At 40.4% G+C, this 19,732-nt stretch overlaps 1 protein-coding gene across 3 annotated transcripts in view; it reads right to left on the bottom strand.

Moving 5' to 3' along the window:
* KCNQ5 (potassium voltage-gated channel subfamily Q member 5) overlaps positions 1–19,732 on the bottom strand; it is a 592,520-nt gene that overhangs the window by 12,646 nt on the left and 560,142 nt on the right. For all 3 annotated transcript variants that reach the window (XM_054490399.2, XM_054490397.2, XM_054490398.2), the window contains one exon: positions 16,295–16,403. In XM_054490399.2, the coding sequence (XP_054346374.1) occupies positions 16,295–16,403 (109 nt within the window). The remainder of the gene's footprint in view (positions 1–16,294; positions 16,404–19,732) is intronic.

Raw genomic sequence — 19,732 nt, 5'->3', positions numbered from 1 at the left:
TCTGTCACGCCAGGTGGAGTGCAGTGGCGCAATCATGGCTCACTGCAGCCTTGACCTCCCAGATCTGCCAATCCTCCCATCTCAGCCTCTCGAGCAGCTGGGCCTACAAGGATATACCCCCACACCGGTTAATTTTTATATTTTTTGTAGAGATGGGGGTCTCCCTATGTTGCCCAGGCTAGTCTCAAACTCCTGAGCTCAAATGATCCGTCTGCCTTGGCCTTCCAAAGTGCTGGGATTACAGGCATGAACCACTGCACCTGGCCCATAGATATTTTTGAAATCAATGATTTATATAAAGAATGATGACCCTGTCATTTTACTTTTGTTAAAAGAAGACTAGGCATGTCCTAATAGCTCTCAAAGCTGTCCCTTCATTTGCATCTCCACTGCTATAGCCTTAGAAAGAAGAAACCTTTCAAAATGCAAGTAAGGGCATATTACCCCCCTCCTAAAGTCCTTCATTGGTTTTCCATGGCTTGTAGGATAAACATCAAACTCCTTAGAAGCACATCCTATATGGCTGTTTATAAACTGGCCTCTATCTCTCTTGCCTCATCACCTTCCACTTCATCCTTGGAACTTTAGGTTCCAGCAACAATAAAGTATGTGTAGGTCCACAAAAACACTAGCCAATCAATTATATACTTCAATTACTTCCATTTGCTATTCCTTTTTCCTGAAATTCTGCTGTGTTTTCAAAACTCTGCTCTAAAGTCACTTCTTTTGGCCAGGTGCGGTGGCTTACACATGTAATCACAGCACTTTGGGAGGCTGAGGAGGGAGGGTTGCTTGAGCCTAGGAGTTTGAGACCAGCCTGGGCAACATAGTGAGACCCCTGTCTCTACAAAGAATAAAAAATTAACCATGCATGATGGCACATGCCTATGCTCCCAGCTACTTGGGAGGCTGAGGCGGGAGGATCACTTGAGCCCAGGAGGTCGAGGCTACAGTGAGCCTTGACAGTCTTGCCACCGCACTCCAGCCTGGGTAACATAGTGGGACCTTGTCTCAAAAAAAGCTCACTTCTTTCACAGAAATTTTTATGATTCCAACAAAACAGTTAATCACTTCTCTATTAACCTCTAGCTTGGTACCTAACACACCACACTATAATTATTTACTCATATACTAGCTTCCTCCACCAGACTGTGTGAGACCCTTGAATGCAGGGATTATGTCTTCTACTCTTGATATCCCAACACTTGGCCCAGAGTTTAATGAACATGGGAGGTTTATTTGTTTAGAAGCTCTACTGTGGAGACTTCGGGCAACTCTAGAGGGAAGAGGGTAGTGAATGGTGAGAACTCCCCCCTTCTCTCTCCAAATGCTCATCTCTAGTCATTCCTCCGCATGCTGCCTGCTCTCCAGCCCATCTGGATTTTCCTGTCACCAAAGTGCCCATTCATCAGGATTCTGTCTCTTTGCACTCTACCTAAAATGCTAATTGTTCCAGATTCAGCTCAAGCACCAAGTGCTCTAGGAAATCTTTCCTAACCACCCTCACTGGGGTAGATGGTCTTTCTCTGTGCTTTCAAATGCACTGTGATGTAGCTAAATCTGTGGCAGTGTGTCTCACCCACTGGAATTTATTCATGCCAGGAACTGTGCTCTTTACTTTAGCATCTGCATAATCCCTGGCAAGTAATAGGGGGTTCATTAAATGCTAGCTGAAGAAATAAATGAGGATTTGCTATTCCATAGTTCAAAGATGTTTGTTTTCTGTGACAAGGCAGACTCTTGTACAGATCTTCTAAAAAGAATGCCTTAGAATAGATTTAAGTTCTTCAGGCACATTTCAGAAAGAGCATAAGCCTCCGAGTTTCCTCCATGAATAAAAAAACTTTCTAAAGTAAAAGAAATGTTCACTCATTTAATAGTTAAGACCATGTGTGGTTCAGAAAAGTCATTTAAATAAAACTGCTACTGAAAATCATGAAAACATAATGTTCTTTTTCCTTAGATTGCTAATGTAATTAGGATTACACAAAGCGACTGCATTGCAAGCAACAAGATATCATTTTGAGGAAATAAGGAGAAAGGCAAGAACAGTGGAAGTCAAGAAATATGTAATACTACAACATGATGAGCAGCAAAAGTAAAGAAAGACCTAATAGCAAAACAAAACTGTCCAGGGAAAAGAGAGGGAAGAGCTTGTTGGGATGGAATTATATTGGTTGAATGAAATTTACAGTATTATAAGACCATCAAGAAAACAGTAGAAAACATGTGGCTAGAGTCTAAAAAGAATACAACCTCAGTTTTTCATTCCTAGGAGATTGCTATCAGTGCTTCCAAAAATCACGTGTGCCTGTCTTGCTCTAAGCAGGACCAGGTGTGAGGGATGCTCTCTGGGGCTCCTAACTATTTTAGCCATCATACTCTGTGAATGGAGATGCCTGGTCAGCCGGGTCACATAACTTGACATATTTACATTATTCAGTTATCTCAGCCTCCCTCTTTCCACCCAATCCCCTCTCACTTCTTCCAGGACCGTACACGATTTTCATGATCAAAATAGAAGGTAGAGAGAAGAAAACCTGTGTCCAAGCTAAGTTTGAGAAAGCATCTCTGAGTATTTAGTATTGTCCTCCTTGCCCCCTGCAGCATTTTCTTATTTCTCTGGTCATCTTGGAATGCCTGGAACTGCCTCTGTCTCTATGATGCAATGAACTTAACCTGGGCACCCACTATCCATCTGCTGGACACAGAGCTGGATGGCGGGGATACAAAGGTGAGCAAGACATAGATCTTGCTCTCTTCAACTTAATGTTGAGTGGGTCTCCAAGAGTTGTGCTTGGCTGGATGGCTGGTGCGGTGCTAAAGTACTTTACCTGCGTTCTGTCAACTTAAAACTCTAAGAATTTTCCACCTTTGACATTTGGGTCAAGTAAAGCTCAGGAGGTTGAGTTACATGTTCAAGGTCACAGAATTAGTAAGACCAAGGTTACTGCAGATGCCGAGGCTCACATTTTTACCATTCCACTCACAGTGCTGCAACACAGAGTGAATCCCGGGCAGGCAACCATGTAAACATTAAGGGGAATGTTTAGGCTGTCTATGGGTCTGACCTCCTACTCTGCCTTGTATGCTCTGACATTCTCACACAAATGAATCCAAGGCCACATTAGTCATTTATTCATCTCTGTCCTTGTCTTTCCAGAGGGGATCCCATGCTTGGAATACATCTGCCTTTCAACCTGGCCACCTGCATTCTCTCATAAGGTCCCTTCTGGGAATCAGTCCATGGCTAACATGGGTTACCCACCTCCAATAATTGTAATGTTTTCCCTTTTATCAGAAATTTTAGGGGCTGTCTGCTTACTTGACCTCATTTGTAGGATATATACATCAGTCTCCTTGGAGTCTGTTAGTTTTGCTTTACAGGGTATATTTTCCGGCAAATATATATAATATATTCCCAAGGTATATTATGAGCAAAAAGCTACCCAATTAGCCTTTGATAAGAGGAGTAGGCCATTATTTCGTTACTTGCAGGGAGCAAGGAAGCTCAGAGTTCAATAATTCTAGACACCGGGAAAAATATGTGGGTGCTGAAAATTGAGGAAAATGTCTCAAAGTAGCTATCAAACTATGAATTCAAAAGGTCTTTCAATTCTTCAATTTTTTTTCTAAGACTTGCATTTCATATACTAAGGGCTTTAACTACAGGATGAGGCGGTGGAGGGGAGACCGGGAGAGTAGGGGAGTCCTTGTTGGCAGGTAGAAGAGTGAAAACTGGTTTCATGCTTAGTTCTCACATAGGCTAGCCCAAACCTTCTGTGTCTTACTCTCTAAACACAGCTGGGAGCAAGCAGCTAGACTCAGAGTCTAGACAAGGGCCAGAAAGCTTCTTCTATAAAGGGCCAGGTAGTAAATATCTTATGCTTTGTGGGTTGTATGGTCTCTGCTGAAACTACTCAAGTCAGCCACTCTAGCATGCAAGCAGCCACAGGACAATAAATAAATAATAAATGAATGAGTGTAACTACATTTCAATAAAACTTTATTTATAAAAACAAGCCCCTTGGGTTAGATTTTGATCCCCTGGCTATAGTTTGCTGACCCCTGGTTTAGATAAGAAGAGCTAAGAGAAAATGCCCTGAAGCCAGGAATAAATGAAAGCCCATGAACTGGCCTGGGGAAGAAGCAGAAGACCTTGGTGGCCTCTTACATGCTTACAAAAAAAATTTGATATGACTTGTGTATTTCCTACTAAAAAGGAATGTCTGGGCAAATCATTCTAGAGTTAAATTAGGACCTTTAAGATACATTTAATGATTAAAATGATAATAATATTAGCACTTTATAGTATAATCCTATGATAAGGGTACTATTGTCATCCCCGTTTTGCAGATAAAGAAACTGAGGCACAGAGAGGTTAAGTAACTTGCCTGATGTTAAACATCCAGTAATTGTGGAATTAGGACTTGAACCAGTTTGGCTCCAGCTTTGAGCTCTTAATCATAAGGTTCCTCTATTGTCTTAACATTAAGATCTTAATACTTTAACACAAAATAACAACAATGAAAAAGACACTTTGATATGATATGATTGTTTTTACTCACATGTGCCTGGCACATAGTAAGTATTCAATACACTTTTGCTAAAGTGAATGTCCTGTTTTTACTATGTCTCTCCTTTGAGAGAGGTCTAAAGTTTCATGCAAGAAGTAGTTAAGAAGTTCTACTAATTTTTCAAAGGATTACCTTAGAAGGGAAAGGGAGTGCTGAAGTGACTGATTCATCCATTCTTTCAGTGAATATTCATTCAGCACCTATGACGAGCCCTTTGGAGGACCAGCAAAAGGCTGAGGAGTAAGTTACATATTCATCTGCTTCTTTTCTTCATGAGGGTAGATTGCGTCACCGGGACTAATACAGCAGCAAAGAGCAAAAGACCTCTAAGGTTAGTCTCCTTTGATGCTGCTGGTTATGAAGAGACTAGGAGTCTAATAAACCTATTGCACAAAACTGACATGCCCCAGCGGTACCACTAGAGGGTGTAAAAGATTCATCACAAACCTAAACTGGTACCTCCTCTTGAAACTGAAGTCTGCTCATACAATTTTCTGAGCATGAAGAAATAACTAAAGCAAAGTGAAACTCTGGGTAGACGACATCTATATATACACACGAACACATGTGCACTTATAAGGAAATGTAGGTGCATTTGTTGTGCTGCCATGAATTCTAAAATCTTACAAAAGTCTTATTCCAATCCTCTAAATTAGGGTAAAAATATTGCATATGAATATGCAGAGATAAGAATGATGAGAAAACAGAAGCAGCAGTGACTGCTGCCACCACCAAACAGATGGACGGACCCAGCCAGCAGCCAAACCATGTGCAGGGCGGAGAGGGCTCAGCCAACTGTGAACTGAAGAGGCAGTTTGATTGACTGTCAAGACAGCAGTACTTCCCAAGCTTGGCTGCTCTTTGGAATCACCTAGGGAGCTTTAAAAAATGCCTGGGACCTACCTCCAGAAATTCTGTTTTAATTGTTCCAGGGCATGGTCCAAAGATTTTATAAAACTTTTCAGGTAATGCTAATGTGTGGCCAAGGTTGAGAGCCCCTGGAGTAGAGGCAGGATTGGGGTGATGGTGGCATGTGGTGGTGGAGTGTGTTGAGGGTGGAACAATCCCGGCTGTCATGCAAAAAAGTGATCATGATTCATGCCGGCTTGCAAAATCTTCGAAGTCGCACATGTCAGACCCATAGACATGGCGTTAGAGTGCCTTGGTGTCAGACCTCTAATCAGAACCGAAATGCTTCCCCTTCCTTGAGTGAGGTCTGAAGTTTCATGCAAAAAAGTAGTTAAGAAGTTCCATTAATTTTTCAAAGGATTACCTTGGAAGGGAAAGGAAGTGCTAAAGTGACTGATTCATTCATTCTTACAATGAGTATTCATTGAGTACCTATGACGTTGTGCTGAGTATTGTGTTAGGCTCCGAACTGTTAACTGCTGGGAGCTGGCAGAGTTAAAGAAGCCTCCTACGTGATGACAATGATCATTTGGTCCTCAGTCTCTTCCTCTCTACAAGCATGGTGCAAGACAATGGTTGCTGTGACTGTGAGCTCTGATAGGATTTGAGAGTTTCATTTGTCCAGAGCTTGGAGCTCTCTAGATAAGCTCCATGTGGCTGCCTCCCCTGGTGATGCCTGTTGAGTGGGACGCTATAATTTGTCCATTCATTCATTCATTCGTTCATTCATCAAACACTGATTGAGTGCCTATTATATGCCAGCTTCTGTGCTAGATGCCAGGGATACAGCGATGAAGAAACAAATCTTATTGCTGGGGCACTTCCAGTCTAGTAGGGCAGATAGACAAGTAGGCAGACAGTTAAAATTCACTTTGTGATGTGCAAGGTGGTGGGAAGCCCAGGTTGATATGGGAATGCAGAAGAGGGGTGTTTAACCCAGACTGGTAGAGGTGATCAGATATGATTTCTGGAGAAGATGACAGTGCTTTACCTACTCTGCACCCCCATCTCTGGGGATATTATTAAGTTTCTGAAGGTTGCTGAATGGCCGGCCCCCTTGTGATTGCAGATCTTATGTTTGTGGGGTGGATGTGGGTTTCTCCCCCTTAACCCCTCACTTTATGTTGGTTATTTGGGTTAATTTACACTACCGACATGCATTCCACATCCCTCTGTTATGGTTTGAATGTCCCCTCTGAAATTCATGTTGAAATTTTATGCCCCATGTGGCAGTATTGAGGGGTCGAACTTTTAAGAGGTGATTAGATCATGAGGGCTCTGTCTGTATGAATGAATTATGGATTAATGGGTTAATGATTAATGAGCTATCATGAGAGAGGAACTGGTGGTTTTATAAGAAGTGGAAGAGAGACCTAAGTTAGCACTTAGCATGCTCTCTCCGCTTGCTATGTGATGCCCTGTGCTGCCTCAGGATGCCACAGAGAGTCCCCACCACCAAGAAGGCCCTCACCATATACACCTTCCCACCTTGGACCTCCCAGCCTCCATAACTGTAAGAAATAAATTCATCCTTATAAATTACTCAGTTTCAGATGTTGTTATAAACATCAGAAAACAGACTGAAATACTCCCTCTTCCAGTTTGCAAAATTCTATCTGCTGATTTCTGACTCTCCATGAGAAATACAGCATCTATCTGTCTTAAAAGCACGGACCCCAAGGCTCATCCTTCAGGTGACCCAGAGCCTTTTGATCACAGAATTTCCCGAGGCAGCCCTCACTCGAAACTGATCACGGGACAAATCCAGCAGACAACTAGGGCCGCAGAGCTTGATAATTTGGGTCACTATTGAAGGCATATGTGTTAGTTATTTAGAATACTTTTTAATGTTGTTTTCCTGTTAATACATAAACATAATTCAACAATATAGGTTTGTATTTGTGTTTACAGTATTTAAACTCTGACAGTTTTATAATCTGCAAAGCAAGTTATAAAATTATATATCTAAGATTCCTCTACTCTTCTTTCATCTTAGATCGGGTTACTAGACAAGACCAAGGAACCCCAGGAGTCCCTGGATGCACTGATCTGTCTCATTTTCTTGGTTTTAACTCTTAATAGAGAAATGTAAATTAGCTCCACGTGTGTACAGTCTGTCTGATATTCTCACTGTACGGGCAAGCAGATATTCCATTTGGCTCACTTAGGACATTCAGACATCCTGTGGCCACACTGTTTCCACCACTGAGAGTAGACTTGTTCTCCTAATGCTTGCCATTATTGTCCTTTATATGCAGGATCTAGTAGGCTCTCCTGCAGAGTTTTTGTTTTTTTTAATGTTTGTAGAGATGGGTCTTGCTATGTTTCCCAGGCTGGTTTCAAACTCCTGGGCTCAAGCCATCCTCCCAGCTCAGCCTCCCAAAGTGTTGAAATTATAGGCGTGAGTCACTGCACCTGGCCCCTCCTGTAGATTTTGTTGGATTTTCTTTTAAGGGTATAAGAGTAGTAAAACCCAAGCAAGAACTTCCAGATCCGAGGAAATCTTTCCTGCCAGGAATTTGTAAGCATTGATATGGCGACTGAATTTGGGGATTTTGTGTTCCTAGGAGTGTAAAATCTTGCATAAATTTTAAAGTGTAAAAAAATAAAATAAAATAAAGTGTGAAATGAATAAGTAAATAAATAAATTGACTATACATATTGACTACTTTAAAATATTTTTAGCATGGAATAAGAGATTCTATATTTTTAGCAAATAATAGAAAACTCTGTTTAAATTATAGCCAAAGAAAAGGTTTAATGTCTCACATGCTACAAAGTAAGTGCATCTTCAGTGAAAACGCTACTTTAACACAGCCTCAGAGCAAATGTAGCCACAAGTAATTACCTTCAAAACAAAAACAAGCAAAAACAACATTCCAGGGAGTATATTAGCTGATTTTAAAGATATGTGCTAAATGATCCATAAAATGTTCTTTTAGCAGCATCCTTTACTGTAACATGTCATAGATTGGCTGTCAAGAATGTCTTAATAGTGACTTGCAAACAAAGACTCATCACCTCTGCTAAAATAGCAGAGATGCCATCAGCAAAATTAAGAACTGGTGATGATTAAACAGCTTGTAGATTTGACAAAACCCGCAATGGCAAACATGTGCCTCTTCTTTACTTGCGGAGTATTCTTGCCTGAAATATGAAGTGAGATGTCAGAAGGATTCACAGCTGAGATTGCATTTTAGGGATGGTCAAGATAATGGTCCCATACATGCCTTTCAGAACAGGAAGAACACAGGGGCAAGAAAACTGAAAAATTTTATCACCCAACCCAGGGTAACAGTGAGGCCTGATTTGCATATCCACCTCAGGAACTCTGAAATGTCATTAGTGGTTCTTCAGTTCACTGATCAGATCTGAGCTATTTTAGAAGAGTTGATGAGCCTTTGCTAGTTACAAAGAAATTCTTGACACTTCATCTATGTTCATATTAGAGTGAAAGAGTCTGGTAATTTAAAAAAGTGTTCTATTTACCATCTGGCTTCAAACCCTTTTCCTTCTACTGAATTTTTCTCCAAAGTCACAGATGACCTCCTTGTTGCCACTTTCAAAGGACCTTCTCACTCTTTATCTTCTTTGACCTCTTAGCAGCATTTAACAGCGTTGACATCTGCCTCCTACTTGAAACACTTTCCTCCTCTGGCTTCTCTTCTGTCACACTCTCCTGGTTTTCCATCTGTCTGGCTGCTTTGAATCTGTCTCCAGAGCATTCTTACTTTTGCAGCTCCTGTTTGTGAGCCTTAGACTTCTGTGTTGACCATCTTCTCTTTTTACTCCCTGGGGTGAGACTTCTACAAACCATTTATCTCTGTGCTGACAGCTACCAAATTTGTCCATATTCCAGACTGCTCTCCTGGGTGTCAGATCCAGAGATCCACCTACCTGCTGAGCCCTACTGTGACTCCTTGAACTCAACACTCACAATAATGCACCATCTCCCCTGAAGCCAGCCTGTCTCACCATCCTCCAGATGTGCCATCCTTGATTCCTTCTGTTCTTTCCCTCCATCCTCTCCAATCAGTAAATATCCAAATCCTATCTGAAATCCATCCTTGACTATTCTCCATCATGACTGCCCAGCTCAGGCCCCAGCAGATCCAGGTATTGTAATAATAGTTCTCTCTTTCCAATACATTCCTTACATTGCAATCAGAGTCATCTTTCCAAGTTTTCAAATGAAGCACTGCATTAGTCCGTTCTTGCACTGCTGTAAAGAAATACCCGAGTGTGAAAAATTTATAAATAAAAGAGGTTTCATTGGCTCATGGTTCTGCAGGCTGTGCAGGAAGCACAACTGGGGAGGCATCAGGGAACTTAAAATCATGGCGGAAGGCAAAAGGGAAGCAGGCTTCTTATGTGGCCGGAGCAGCAGGAAGAAAGAGAGAAGCGGGAGGGAGGTGCTACACACTTTTAAACCACCAATCCCATGAGAACTCACTTGCTATTATGAGAACAGCAAGGGGGAAATCCGCCCCCATGATCCAATCACCTCTCACCAGGCTCCTCCTCTGACACTGGGGATTACAGTTCGACATGAGATTTGGGCAAGGACACAGATCCAAACCATATCATGCACTGATCTGATAAATTCATTTCTGTACTTAGAATCCCCCACATTCCTGCTCATTCTTATGGTTCCTGCTCTTCTCTTCAGCCTTACTCTCCTCATCCTTGTCCTCCACCTTCAACCATCACCCGTGCTTTCTAATGCCACCTTCACTTCTGCTTCTTTGCAATTGCAGTTCTCTCTGCCCAGCCTCTACATCCTCCTTAGTAACCTGGCTAGTTCCTGCATACCTACCAGATTTCTTCTTTTCTTTCTTTTAGAGTCTTCCCAAATGCCACCTTCCCCAAAAGTGCCAATATGGGTTGGCCCAAACCGTCCTGTACTTCTGTCACTGTAGTAACATGCTGCTCTGCATTGTAAGTGACTCTACTTTTCTGGTAGTTCCTCACAACTCTAAGCAGGGATCCATCTTTTTTGTTAACGTTTATCTCTGTGCCTGGTGCACAGTTGAAGCTCAAGACCTATTTTTCAAATGCATGCACTGAACGCTGGGAAGAGCTTTAAAGAGTCTATAGTCAGGCTTCGACAAGGGTCAGGGAGGGAGAGGGAAGAGCTAACTTCTCCCTTTCATTATCCTGTTGCTTCTTCAGAGGGTGCCTGGGAAGGCATCAAGCTCACCCTGAGGAGAAAAGAGGTGAGATTTACTTGGAACATTGGCTCATGATTGCTCCTCATGGGTGAAAAAATTGCTCTTCTAGGCCAGGCACAGTGACTCATGTCTATAATCCCAGCACTTTGGGAAGCCAAGGTGGGCGGATCACCTGAGGTCGAGAGTTCGAGACCAGCCTGACCAACATGGAGAAAACCTGTCTTTACTAAAAATACAAAATTAGCCAGTCATGGTGGTGCATGTCTCTAATCCCAGCTACTCAGGAGGCTGAGGCAGGAGAATCGCTTGAACCTGGGAGGTGGAGGTTGCAGTGAGCCAAGATCGTGCCCTTGCACTCCAGCCTGGGCAACAAGAGTGAAACTCTGTTTCAAAAAAAAAAAAAAAATGCTCTTCCAGCTCTGAGTAATTTCTCAGTCCAGGTGGTGGGAAGGTAACTTCAAGGGGAAAATGGCAAGTGCTTCCAGGTGAAGGAGATGCAAGCAGGTGAGGCTGTGTATGTTTTGGAAGATGGGAGCACCCTTCAGAAGACAGAACAAAGTGCTCCTCTCATGTGACTCATCATGGAAGCGGGTGGAGCTCAGAAAGAAAAAGGCTGACCCAGAGCAGAGGATGGGCAGTGGAGGCAGCATGCTGGAAGGCATAAGGAGTCCAGACAACTCAAGGGTAATAATATTAGCATTTACATAGTGCTGACCGTGTATACTGTTCTAAGTGCTTTGCAAATGTTTATTCATTTATTCATTCCTTACTACAACCCTATGAGGTCAATACCATTACCATCCCCAGTTTGCCAATGAGGAAACAGAGGCTTGAAGAGGGAATGTGAGTTGCTCAAGGGTGTACAGAGGCTGTCCTGTGTCTTGGACTAGGTCTCCCTAGCAGCTTCAGGGAGGGTGGGAGGAAGGGATAGAATTAGCCAATGGTACCAGTGTAAAGTCATTCGTCAGCTTCAACTAAAGACTTCTTTGAGTTTTCACCCTGGACCTTATTCATGTATTCATTTGATTCTCTAGAAGGCTAGTCTGGCCTGGGAAAGAAAAAGTTTCATAAAGTGAAACATAGCAGGCATGACCATTATTGCACGGAGATAGTAAGAGACGGTAAGAGCAAGACACAATCAATAGCTTCTTGGTCATTTCTCTTCAGAATAATGAATAATCTGCATCAGTGGTTTTGTTGATATTCACAAAAGGAACAGGTTGCACAGTATTTTGATTCAGTTCTTGACAACTGACATAAAACATGGTTGTATAAAACAAACGGACAGGAAAACAACTGTCACTGAGGATCTTATTAACAGTGGCCTTAAAAGTGTGGTCTGAGGACCAGAGCTGCTTCACCAACTCTTGGGTACCAATCCGTGAAGAGATTAGTGCTTAGAAACTTTTAATAGCAATTTGACAGGATAATTTTATATCTGTTGAAATAGTTTTAAAAATTGAAAAAAAAAAAAAAGAGTAGCCTTGATCCCACATGTAGTAATTCATTGAAAACAATACTGGTAAGAAGCAGGTAAGCTTTGCATTGCACTGTTTTAACAAAGCTCTTTCCCCAAATGGTGAATCCTTTACACAGTACTTATATGTTGCGTTGGTGTGGATATCTGATAAATTACCTGCCCGTTCAGTACATAATGCAATCTCTGTTATATTTTAAAAAGTTATTATTCTGGGGCTCTTCCATAAATATACAGTTGTATATGACTTTCACATATTTGTTATTTTAGTATCATTCTTTTTTTTTTTCCTTCAGAGACAGGATTTCACCATGTTGCCCAGGCTGGTCTTGAATTCCTGAGCTAAAGTGATCTGCCCAACTCAGCCTCCCAAACTGCTGGGTTTACAGGTATAAGCCACCATGCCTGGCCTGTTATTTTAAATTTAAAAAGCATATATTAATTTTTCTGTAAAATTTTGCCCAAGATTCATATATATATATATAATGACTACAAAGCCAAGTACTAGCATGAAAGGTAATAGTCTGTTACCTTCAGATAGTCCCAATTAGCCAGATGCTTGACATTTTGAGGGAACATATCTAGGTAATTTATTGGCTATATTTTTAAGACAGTGATAGAAAAATGGGTGATCTGCTACGAAATAGGTATATGTGAGTGTGTAGAATCCTCTAGAGTCTATCCATTTGTTTGTTTACTTTCCTGCTAATTTTATCTTTCCATTTAGGAACTAGTTTCTATGAGTGGATAAAAAGAAACTTAACATTGTTTGAACTGAATCACTAAAATATGGGGCTTTGGTTAAAAATAAGTACAGTCTTCACTCCTAAAGGTGAGTTTGAAAACACATTTCCAGCAAATTTTTGCATTTCCCTGAAAAAATATTTTGAGAAAAATCTATGATAATTCTGGAAGAAATATACAAAACTAAGTTTTCTTCTGAGTGAAAGACATATTTTGGAAATAGTCTAAGAATAGTCATTCTTTACTATGTACCATAAACAGTGACATTATTTATTTATTCATCTCTAGAAAATGGCAGATGTTTAATAAATATTGATAACTGAAAATAAGAACTCTTACTTTGCTCTTTGTGAAGGTAGTAATATTATTTTCCATACTGTCATCCTTGCAGTAGAATACATATTTTTTGTTACACATTTTAATTTGGCTGCTAGGAAAAACTACTATTGCAAGAGTTACTGAAATACAAAAGGCATATTTAAATATTCATATTAAATATTCTAACAATTAAAAAATAACAAGAAAAATGCCCAGAGTTACTATTTTGAGATGAGTAATAGATGTTTCACACCTGCAATCAGTAATATACATATACATACTGCTTCAGGGGAGCTGCAAGAGGTGGGCATGTTCTGGCAAAAACCCTCCGGCAACTGATGTTGAACTTATTAACATAATTAAACACCTTAGGAAAAGAACCCTTCTGCATGAGATTTAGGACTTATACCTGCAAACTTCTTTTTAGAGCTGCTAATGGTATTAGTTGGTTTTTAAATTATGTATCTTTAGAAATTAAGTACACCATGAGTAAAATATTTTCAATTAGGTTATTAAACTGTTGAGTGTGTCTATTAGATTTTTACAGAATCTATTAATTTAATTGTATTTTCTTTATTTTATTTTTATTTTCATTTTTATTTTTGAGACAGAGTCTTGTTCTGTCGCCCAGGGTGAAGTGCAGTGGCACAATCTCGGCTCACCGCAGCCTCTGCCTCCTGGGTTCAAGCGACACAATCTGTTAATTTGAAATGGAATTTAGAAGTGATGAAAAACCACTAAGCAGAATCAGGATACGGAGGAGAAAAACATCCCCCTCAGGTACCACAATGCAGCAAGCAGAAAACGTCAGGAATCCACAAAAAGATGGACATGTAAATAGTAAAGTTCCATTAAAAATAAGAACCAAGAAAGAATTCTGAAAAGCAAGGGAATTCTGCAAAGACTTCACAAAAATCAGTCGAGTTTCAAGAATAACAAAGTAAATCTTAAGCTGTTGCTAAAGTGCTTAGCTAGCAGAATAAACCTATTTCATTTTCTTTCTTGCAGCTCACAATCCTTTTTATAGGTTGTAAGGCAAAAGCAGAAAGCTTCAGAAGTTCTTGGGAAATGACATAAACTGGGTTAAGTATGACTTTTAGGAAGCCTAATCTGCTCTCACTAGATAAGATTTTCCATACTTGTTGCAAGTCAGATTAATTCATGGACTGAATTGTCCCACCTTTACTTTAGGGTCTTTTATGGATATACTCAACACGTGAAAAATTTCAAGGTGACTTCTAGACCAGTAATGTTCAATAAAATTTTCTGTGACACGGGAAATGTTTTGTTTCTTTGTCTAATGAAGTAGCCACTGGCCACCTGTGGCTATTGAATAGTTGATATATGAATGGTGCGACTGATCAACTAAATTTTAAAATTTATTTCATTTTAATTAATTCAAATTTAAATAGCCTCAGTAGCCTCAAGTAGCCAGTAGTTATCATATTGGACAGTGCAGTTCTAAATCCTCTCTGTCCCTTTAACTGAAGGCTTCAGACATCATTTCACTACATGGGTTATCTGGGCTTATACATCACCCAAGGCTTCTAGGTTCACTAGAGATAGGGTGACCATATAATTGATTGTCCAAACTGGGATACTTTGAGAAAGATGGGAGCATTATTAACACTTATGATGAGACTAGAGGCATAATCTGGGACTGTCCAGGCCAAGTAGGAAGGTATAATCTCTCCACCCGTAGGGTTTGTGACTTGAGGGTTCCATTGAGAAGTAACTGGACTTTTTTTTTTTTAGGCTGCTGCTACAGATAGTGTTTAAACATCTTCTGGAGTTTCATCACACCATGATTTTCTTTGCCCCCACAAACATTTATGAAAATCTTTAGAACTCATTTCCGCTTTCCCAGTGACTCTCAACTATAGAGCAAATCAATGTCTAACATGACGCCAAATGACCAACTAAAAATAGAAGTAAGTAATCAATCATACTAACATTCAAGATTAGACCAAACATGTGAATAGCTAAATTGGTTTGGATATTTTACTTTATTTTGTTTTTTGGAGACAGAATCTTGTTCTGTTGCCCAGGCTGGAGTGCAGTGGCATGATATCAGCTCATTGCAACCTCCACCTCCCGGGCTCAAGTGATTCTCCTGCCTCAGCTTCCCAAGTATCTGGGATTACAGGTGCCCGCCACCACACCCAGCTAATTTTTGTATTTTTAGTAGAGACAAAGTTTCGCCATGTTGGCCAGGCTTATCTTGAACTTCAAGTTCAAGATAAGTCAGGCTTATCCTGACTTCAAGTGATCCGCCCCCCTCAGCCTCCCAAAGTGCTGGGATTACAGGCATGAGGCACCACACCTGGCCTGGTTTGGATATTTTGAACTTTCTTCTAGTTTTTCACCAACAGGCAGAGGTATTTTTTTTTTGCAATATAGTTACTCAGCATTCCCTGACAGATACAAATTCTCCCCAAAGGGTTAAACTGGGCCAGCTGAGCATGCAGCAGTTCATCTAGTCCGGATCTTGAATGCGTGTGTGTGTGTGTGTGTGTGTGTGTGTGTGTGTGTGGTGGGAAAGGTCATGGAAAATGTAAATTTAAGTTGCTAGGTATACTCTCTTAGCTCTCTGCCATCAGTAGAGGAAGCAAATTAAGATCAGCCTTTAACAATTACATTTCAGATAGTAAGACTAAGTCACTGCAAAATACTTTAGGTTTCCCATTTTCAGAACTCAACCCATTTTGAAATAACCTACGAGGCCTTTTCTTTGATATACAATTCTGTACAGAATACAGATTGGAGCAAGTCATAAAAATAATTTAAAAATCCAATTGCATCAATAAACCAAATGTCCTTAAAGCAGCAAATACACATGACAGCCAAGACTTGTGTAATCTCTCTAATATGACCTGGGTTTTCAAATCCCACCCACGTTTTATAACTCTTTGTGTTGAACACAGCAGAATTTTGTATTAAGAAACAAATATTTCACAATTCAATAGGCATATGGATGAATAGGAAAGGGAAAGTGGTTATTCCAGGATATTTACCTGCAGAAAAAGAACTTAGCAACATAGTAATTCAATTAATCGTAAGTATGTCTCTGAATCACGTTGTTCAACATTTTCACCAACCTGATAGCTCGAATGACAGTTTTAAGTGGTGGGGTGAGGTCTTCCACTGATACATCACACTGGCATCCTTTTTCATCATATACATCATCAGTGCCAAGGGCTGTGTCAGCTGCAAGAGAATATTGCCAGTTAAATAACACCACCATCCGCAATTTGAAACATGTTGCTGAATTTTTCTCATATGGAAATGGCGGGATACTCACAGAGTAAGCTGATAAACCAAGATATGTATAAGGTCAGCCAATTGTCTTGCCAATATTATTCTTTCTTCTTTTTCTACAGCCTCCCCAGTTTTAAATATTAATACTTTTCTGAACTGTTTTCTACGGACAAGATGAAGCTATTGACACATTATCTTTCCAGTACTGGTGATGGATTTGTGTTGATTCACCTATGCTCTTTTGCCCAGTTCCTTGGAAACTAACAGCCAGCTTTTAAGTGACAGCTGTCTGGAGTTACAGAAATAGTTTTTGGACTTGTAACTAACTGGCCTGTATATATCAAGCTCACATCCCATGACATTGACCCCATTAGCCTTATGCCCTGAACAAGTAAGCTAAGTAGCCGGAGCCAAGAATGCTGACTACTTATTAGTTACTGGATACAGGCAGCCAGGAAAGAGCTTGCTTCAGATCATACAGCCAAAGCTGAGGGAAGATTTTCAGACTGGATAAAAAATCAGTTTTTCATAAACCAAGGAAATTTACTTTTGGGTTAATTGCAAATGTTTGGGGAAGGCAGCAGGGTTATAATAAATGCCAAATTATTATGAATTTGTAAAACAAATAAGGAATAAGCTCATTTCATTGCATTTCTGTTTTCAGTAACAAAATATTAGAATGAAGTTAAAATTCCTGTGATGGAGGATAGGTCAAATGAATATTGGTAGGTTTATATAATGGAATATTAGACAACTTTAAAAAATGATGTTGAAGACTAATGACTAGGAAAGTGTCACATTATATTGTTAAAGAAAAAAAACTCTGTATATCTGAAATTAAGAATGATTTTATTGTTTTTGCTTGCCTGTATTTTCTAACATTTCTCCAATGAGCATGTATTACTTTGGTAATACAAAGTAAATAAAGTAATAAAAATGCTCTCATGAAAGAGGAGTTATGTGGCCTCCAAATACCTTATTTTTTTGAGAAAATGTCTTGTTTTGTCGCCCAGGCTGGAGTGCAGTGGTGCGATCTTGGCTCACTATAACCCTGTAACCACCACCCCTATTGGGTTCAAGCAATTCTCATGCCTCAGCCCCGCAAGTAGCTGGGATTACAGGCCCGCACCACCACACTCAGCCAATTTTTGCATTTTTAGTAGAGACGGGGTTTCACCATGTTGGCCAGGCTGGTCTCAAACTACTGGCCTCAAGTGACCCGTCTGCCTTGGCCTCCCTAAGTGCTGGGATTACAGGGGTGAGCCATCGCTCCTGGCCTCCAAATACCATTTTTATATGGTCCAAGCCTCTCTAAATGTTGACATACACTAGAAGACTAATACTACTTTGTGTTGCCTTTGCTCTGTGCAGTGTTCATTTGCTAAGTCATGAAAGGAAAAGACTTTGCCATGGGCTGTCCTGGTTGGGCTCCAAATTTTGAAAGGCTATTGGAGGTTCATTCATTGAGGCAGTGCTTATATTTGTAATGCAGTTTGTGTGTCATTTACATCAATGAATATTTACTGTGTGTTTATGCAGTTTACTTTTGTGCTGTAATGCAGGTGGTGGTGCGGGAAGAGATGATGAGATACATGTAGACACATGGATCTTCACAGCTCTTCTTCAAGGTCCCTTTGGCTTTCTTGCCCTCAAGCCTAGTAGGGGAGAGATGAAACTACTATCTCACAATAATGATAATAAAAGTGTTATTTTTCTAAATTTGTCTTCCTGTATTCATATGTTGAAACTTAATCACCAGTGTGATAGTATTAAGATGTGGGAACTTTAGAAGGCGATTCATTTATGAGGGTGGAGCTCTCATGAATGGGATTAGTGACCTTATAGAAGAGCTGGAGTGAACTAGGTAGGCCCTCCTACCCTCTGGTCTTTCTACCATGTGAGGACATAACGTTTGTCCCTTCTGGGAGACTCAATAGCAAGGTGCCATCTTGAACTTCCAACCTCCAGAACTGTGAGAAATAAATTTCTAGTCTTTATTGGTTATCCAGTCTCAGGCATTTTTTATAGCAGTGCAAATAGACTAAGACAAATAGCAACTGCTCATTGAAATTTACACCAGGTACTTAGGTGCAGCTTCTGCATATATTAATTTTCATACTTAGAGCAACTTTACAAGTTGTTAGTGGTATTATGACCAATTTTCAGATGCAGAAATTAAGGCTTGGAGAGGGTAAGTACCTCATCTGAGGCCATGAAGGTGGCAAGTGGAGCTAGTAAGTTGCAGAGGATGACAGTAGAATCCAGTTCCCTGAGGCTCCAAAGCCCATGCCCTTTGCATTGCATTACTCAGTATCAGAACGAGTTTGGGGTTAAATTGTGACTACAATATGTCAGGAGAGACAGGGCAAAGAGCTCACTACACGTGTGTGTTGCCTGATGTGTACAGCCTGCTCCTGTCAGATATATGTTTTCTCCAGAGAAGTTTGCCCCAGTTGGAATGAGAGTACATTGATTAACTCTGTGTTTGACAGTTGGTTCTGACTCAGTGATGACCTTCAGGGTAGCCAGTTTGCTGGATTGACCACGCACACAACACACTCTTTTTAGCCCATAAACGTCGTGCCCATGGTTTGACGACATTCTTTCCAGGAATTGTTCATGGTTTCTCTGATTTTATTGTAACCTGCTCTTAGTTGCTGTAGTAGGATGTATAGAGTCACCCCAAGATTTATGTCCACGTGGAACATGGGAATATGACCTTAGTTGGAATAAAGGTCTTGCAGATGTAATTATGTAAGGTTCAAAATGAGATCACACTGGATTAGGGGGGGACCCTAAATGCAGCAAAAATGTCTTTCTGAAACAGAAAAGGCAAAGACATAGGGACACAGAGAAGATGGAAGAAGAGACTGGAGTGATGCATCTACAAGCTAAGGAACACCAGGGATTGTTGGCCACCACCAGTCGTTAGGAGAGAGGCAGGGGATGGTTTCTCCCACAGAGCTTCCAGAAGGAAGCAACCATAATGATCCCATGATTTCAGACTTCTGGACTCCTGTACTGTGAGATAATACGCTTCTGTGCTTTCAAGCCACCTGATTTGTGGTAATTTGGGATGGCAGCCCAAGAAATGAATACAGCTGGGAAAGCTTTCCCTAATGGCTTCCAATTCTTTACTCCAGGACAATAATGATGATGATAGTAACAAGAGTTTTTTTTTTTTTTTTTTTTAGAGAAATCTAATTATGTGCCAAGAACTTTAATTAATTGTATCACAACCCCATGAAGCAGTTTTTTTTTTTTTTTTTTTTTTTTTT

This window comes from Pongo pygmaeus, chromosome 5 (genome assembly GCF_028885625.2).
Source record: "Pongo pygmaeus isolate AG05252 chromosome 5, NHGRI_mPonPyg2-v2.0_pri, whole genome shotgun sequence".
NCBI classification, from domain to species: Eukaryota; Metazoa; Chordata; class Mammalia; order Primates; family Hominidae; genus Pongo; species Pongo pygmaeus.
This window is presented reverse-complemented; position numbering and strand designations above follow the sequence as displayed.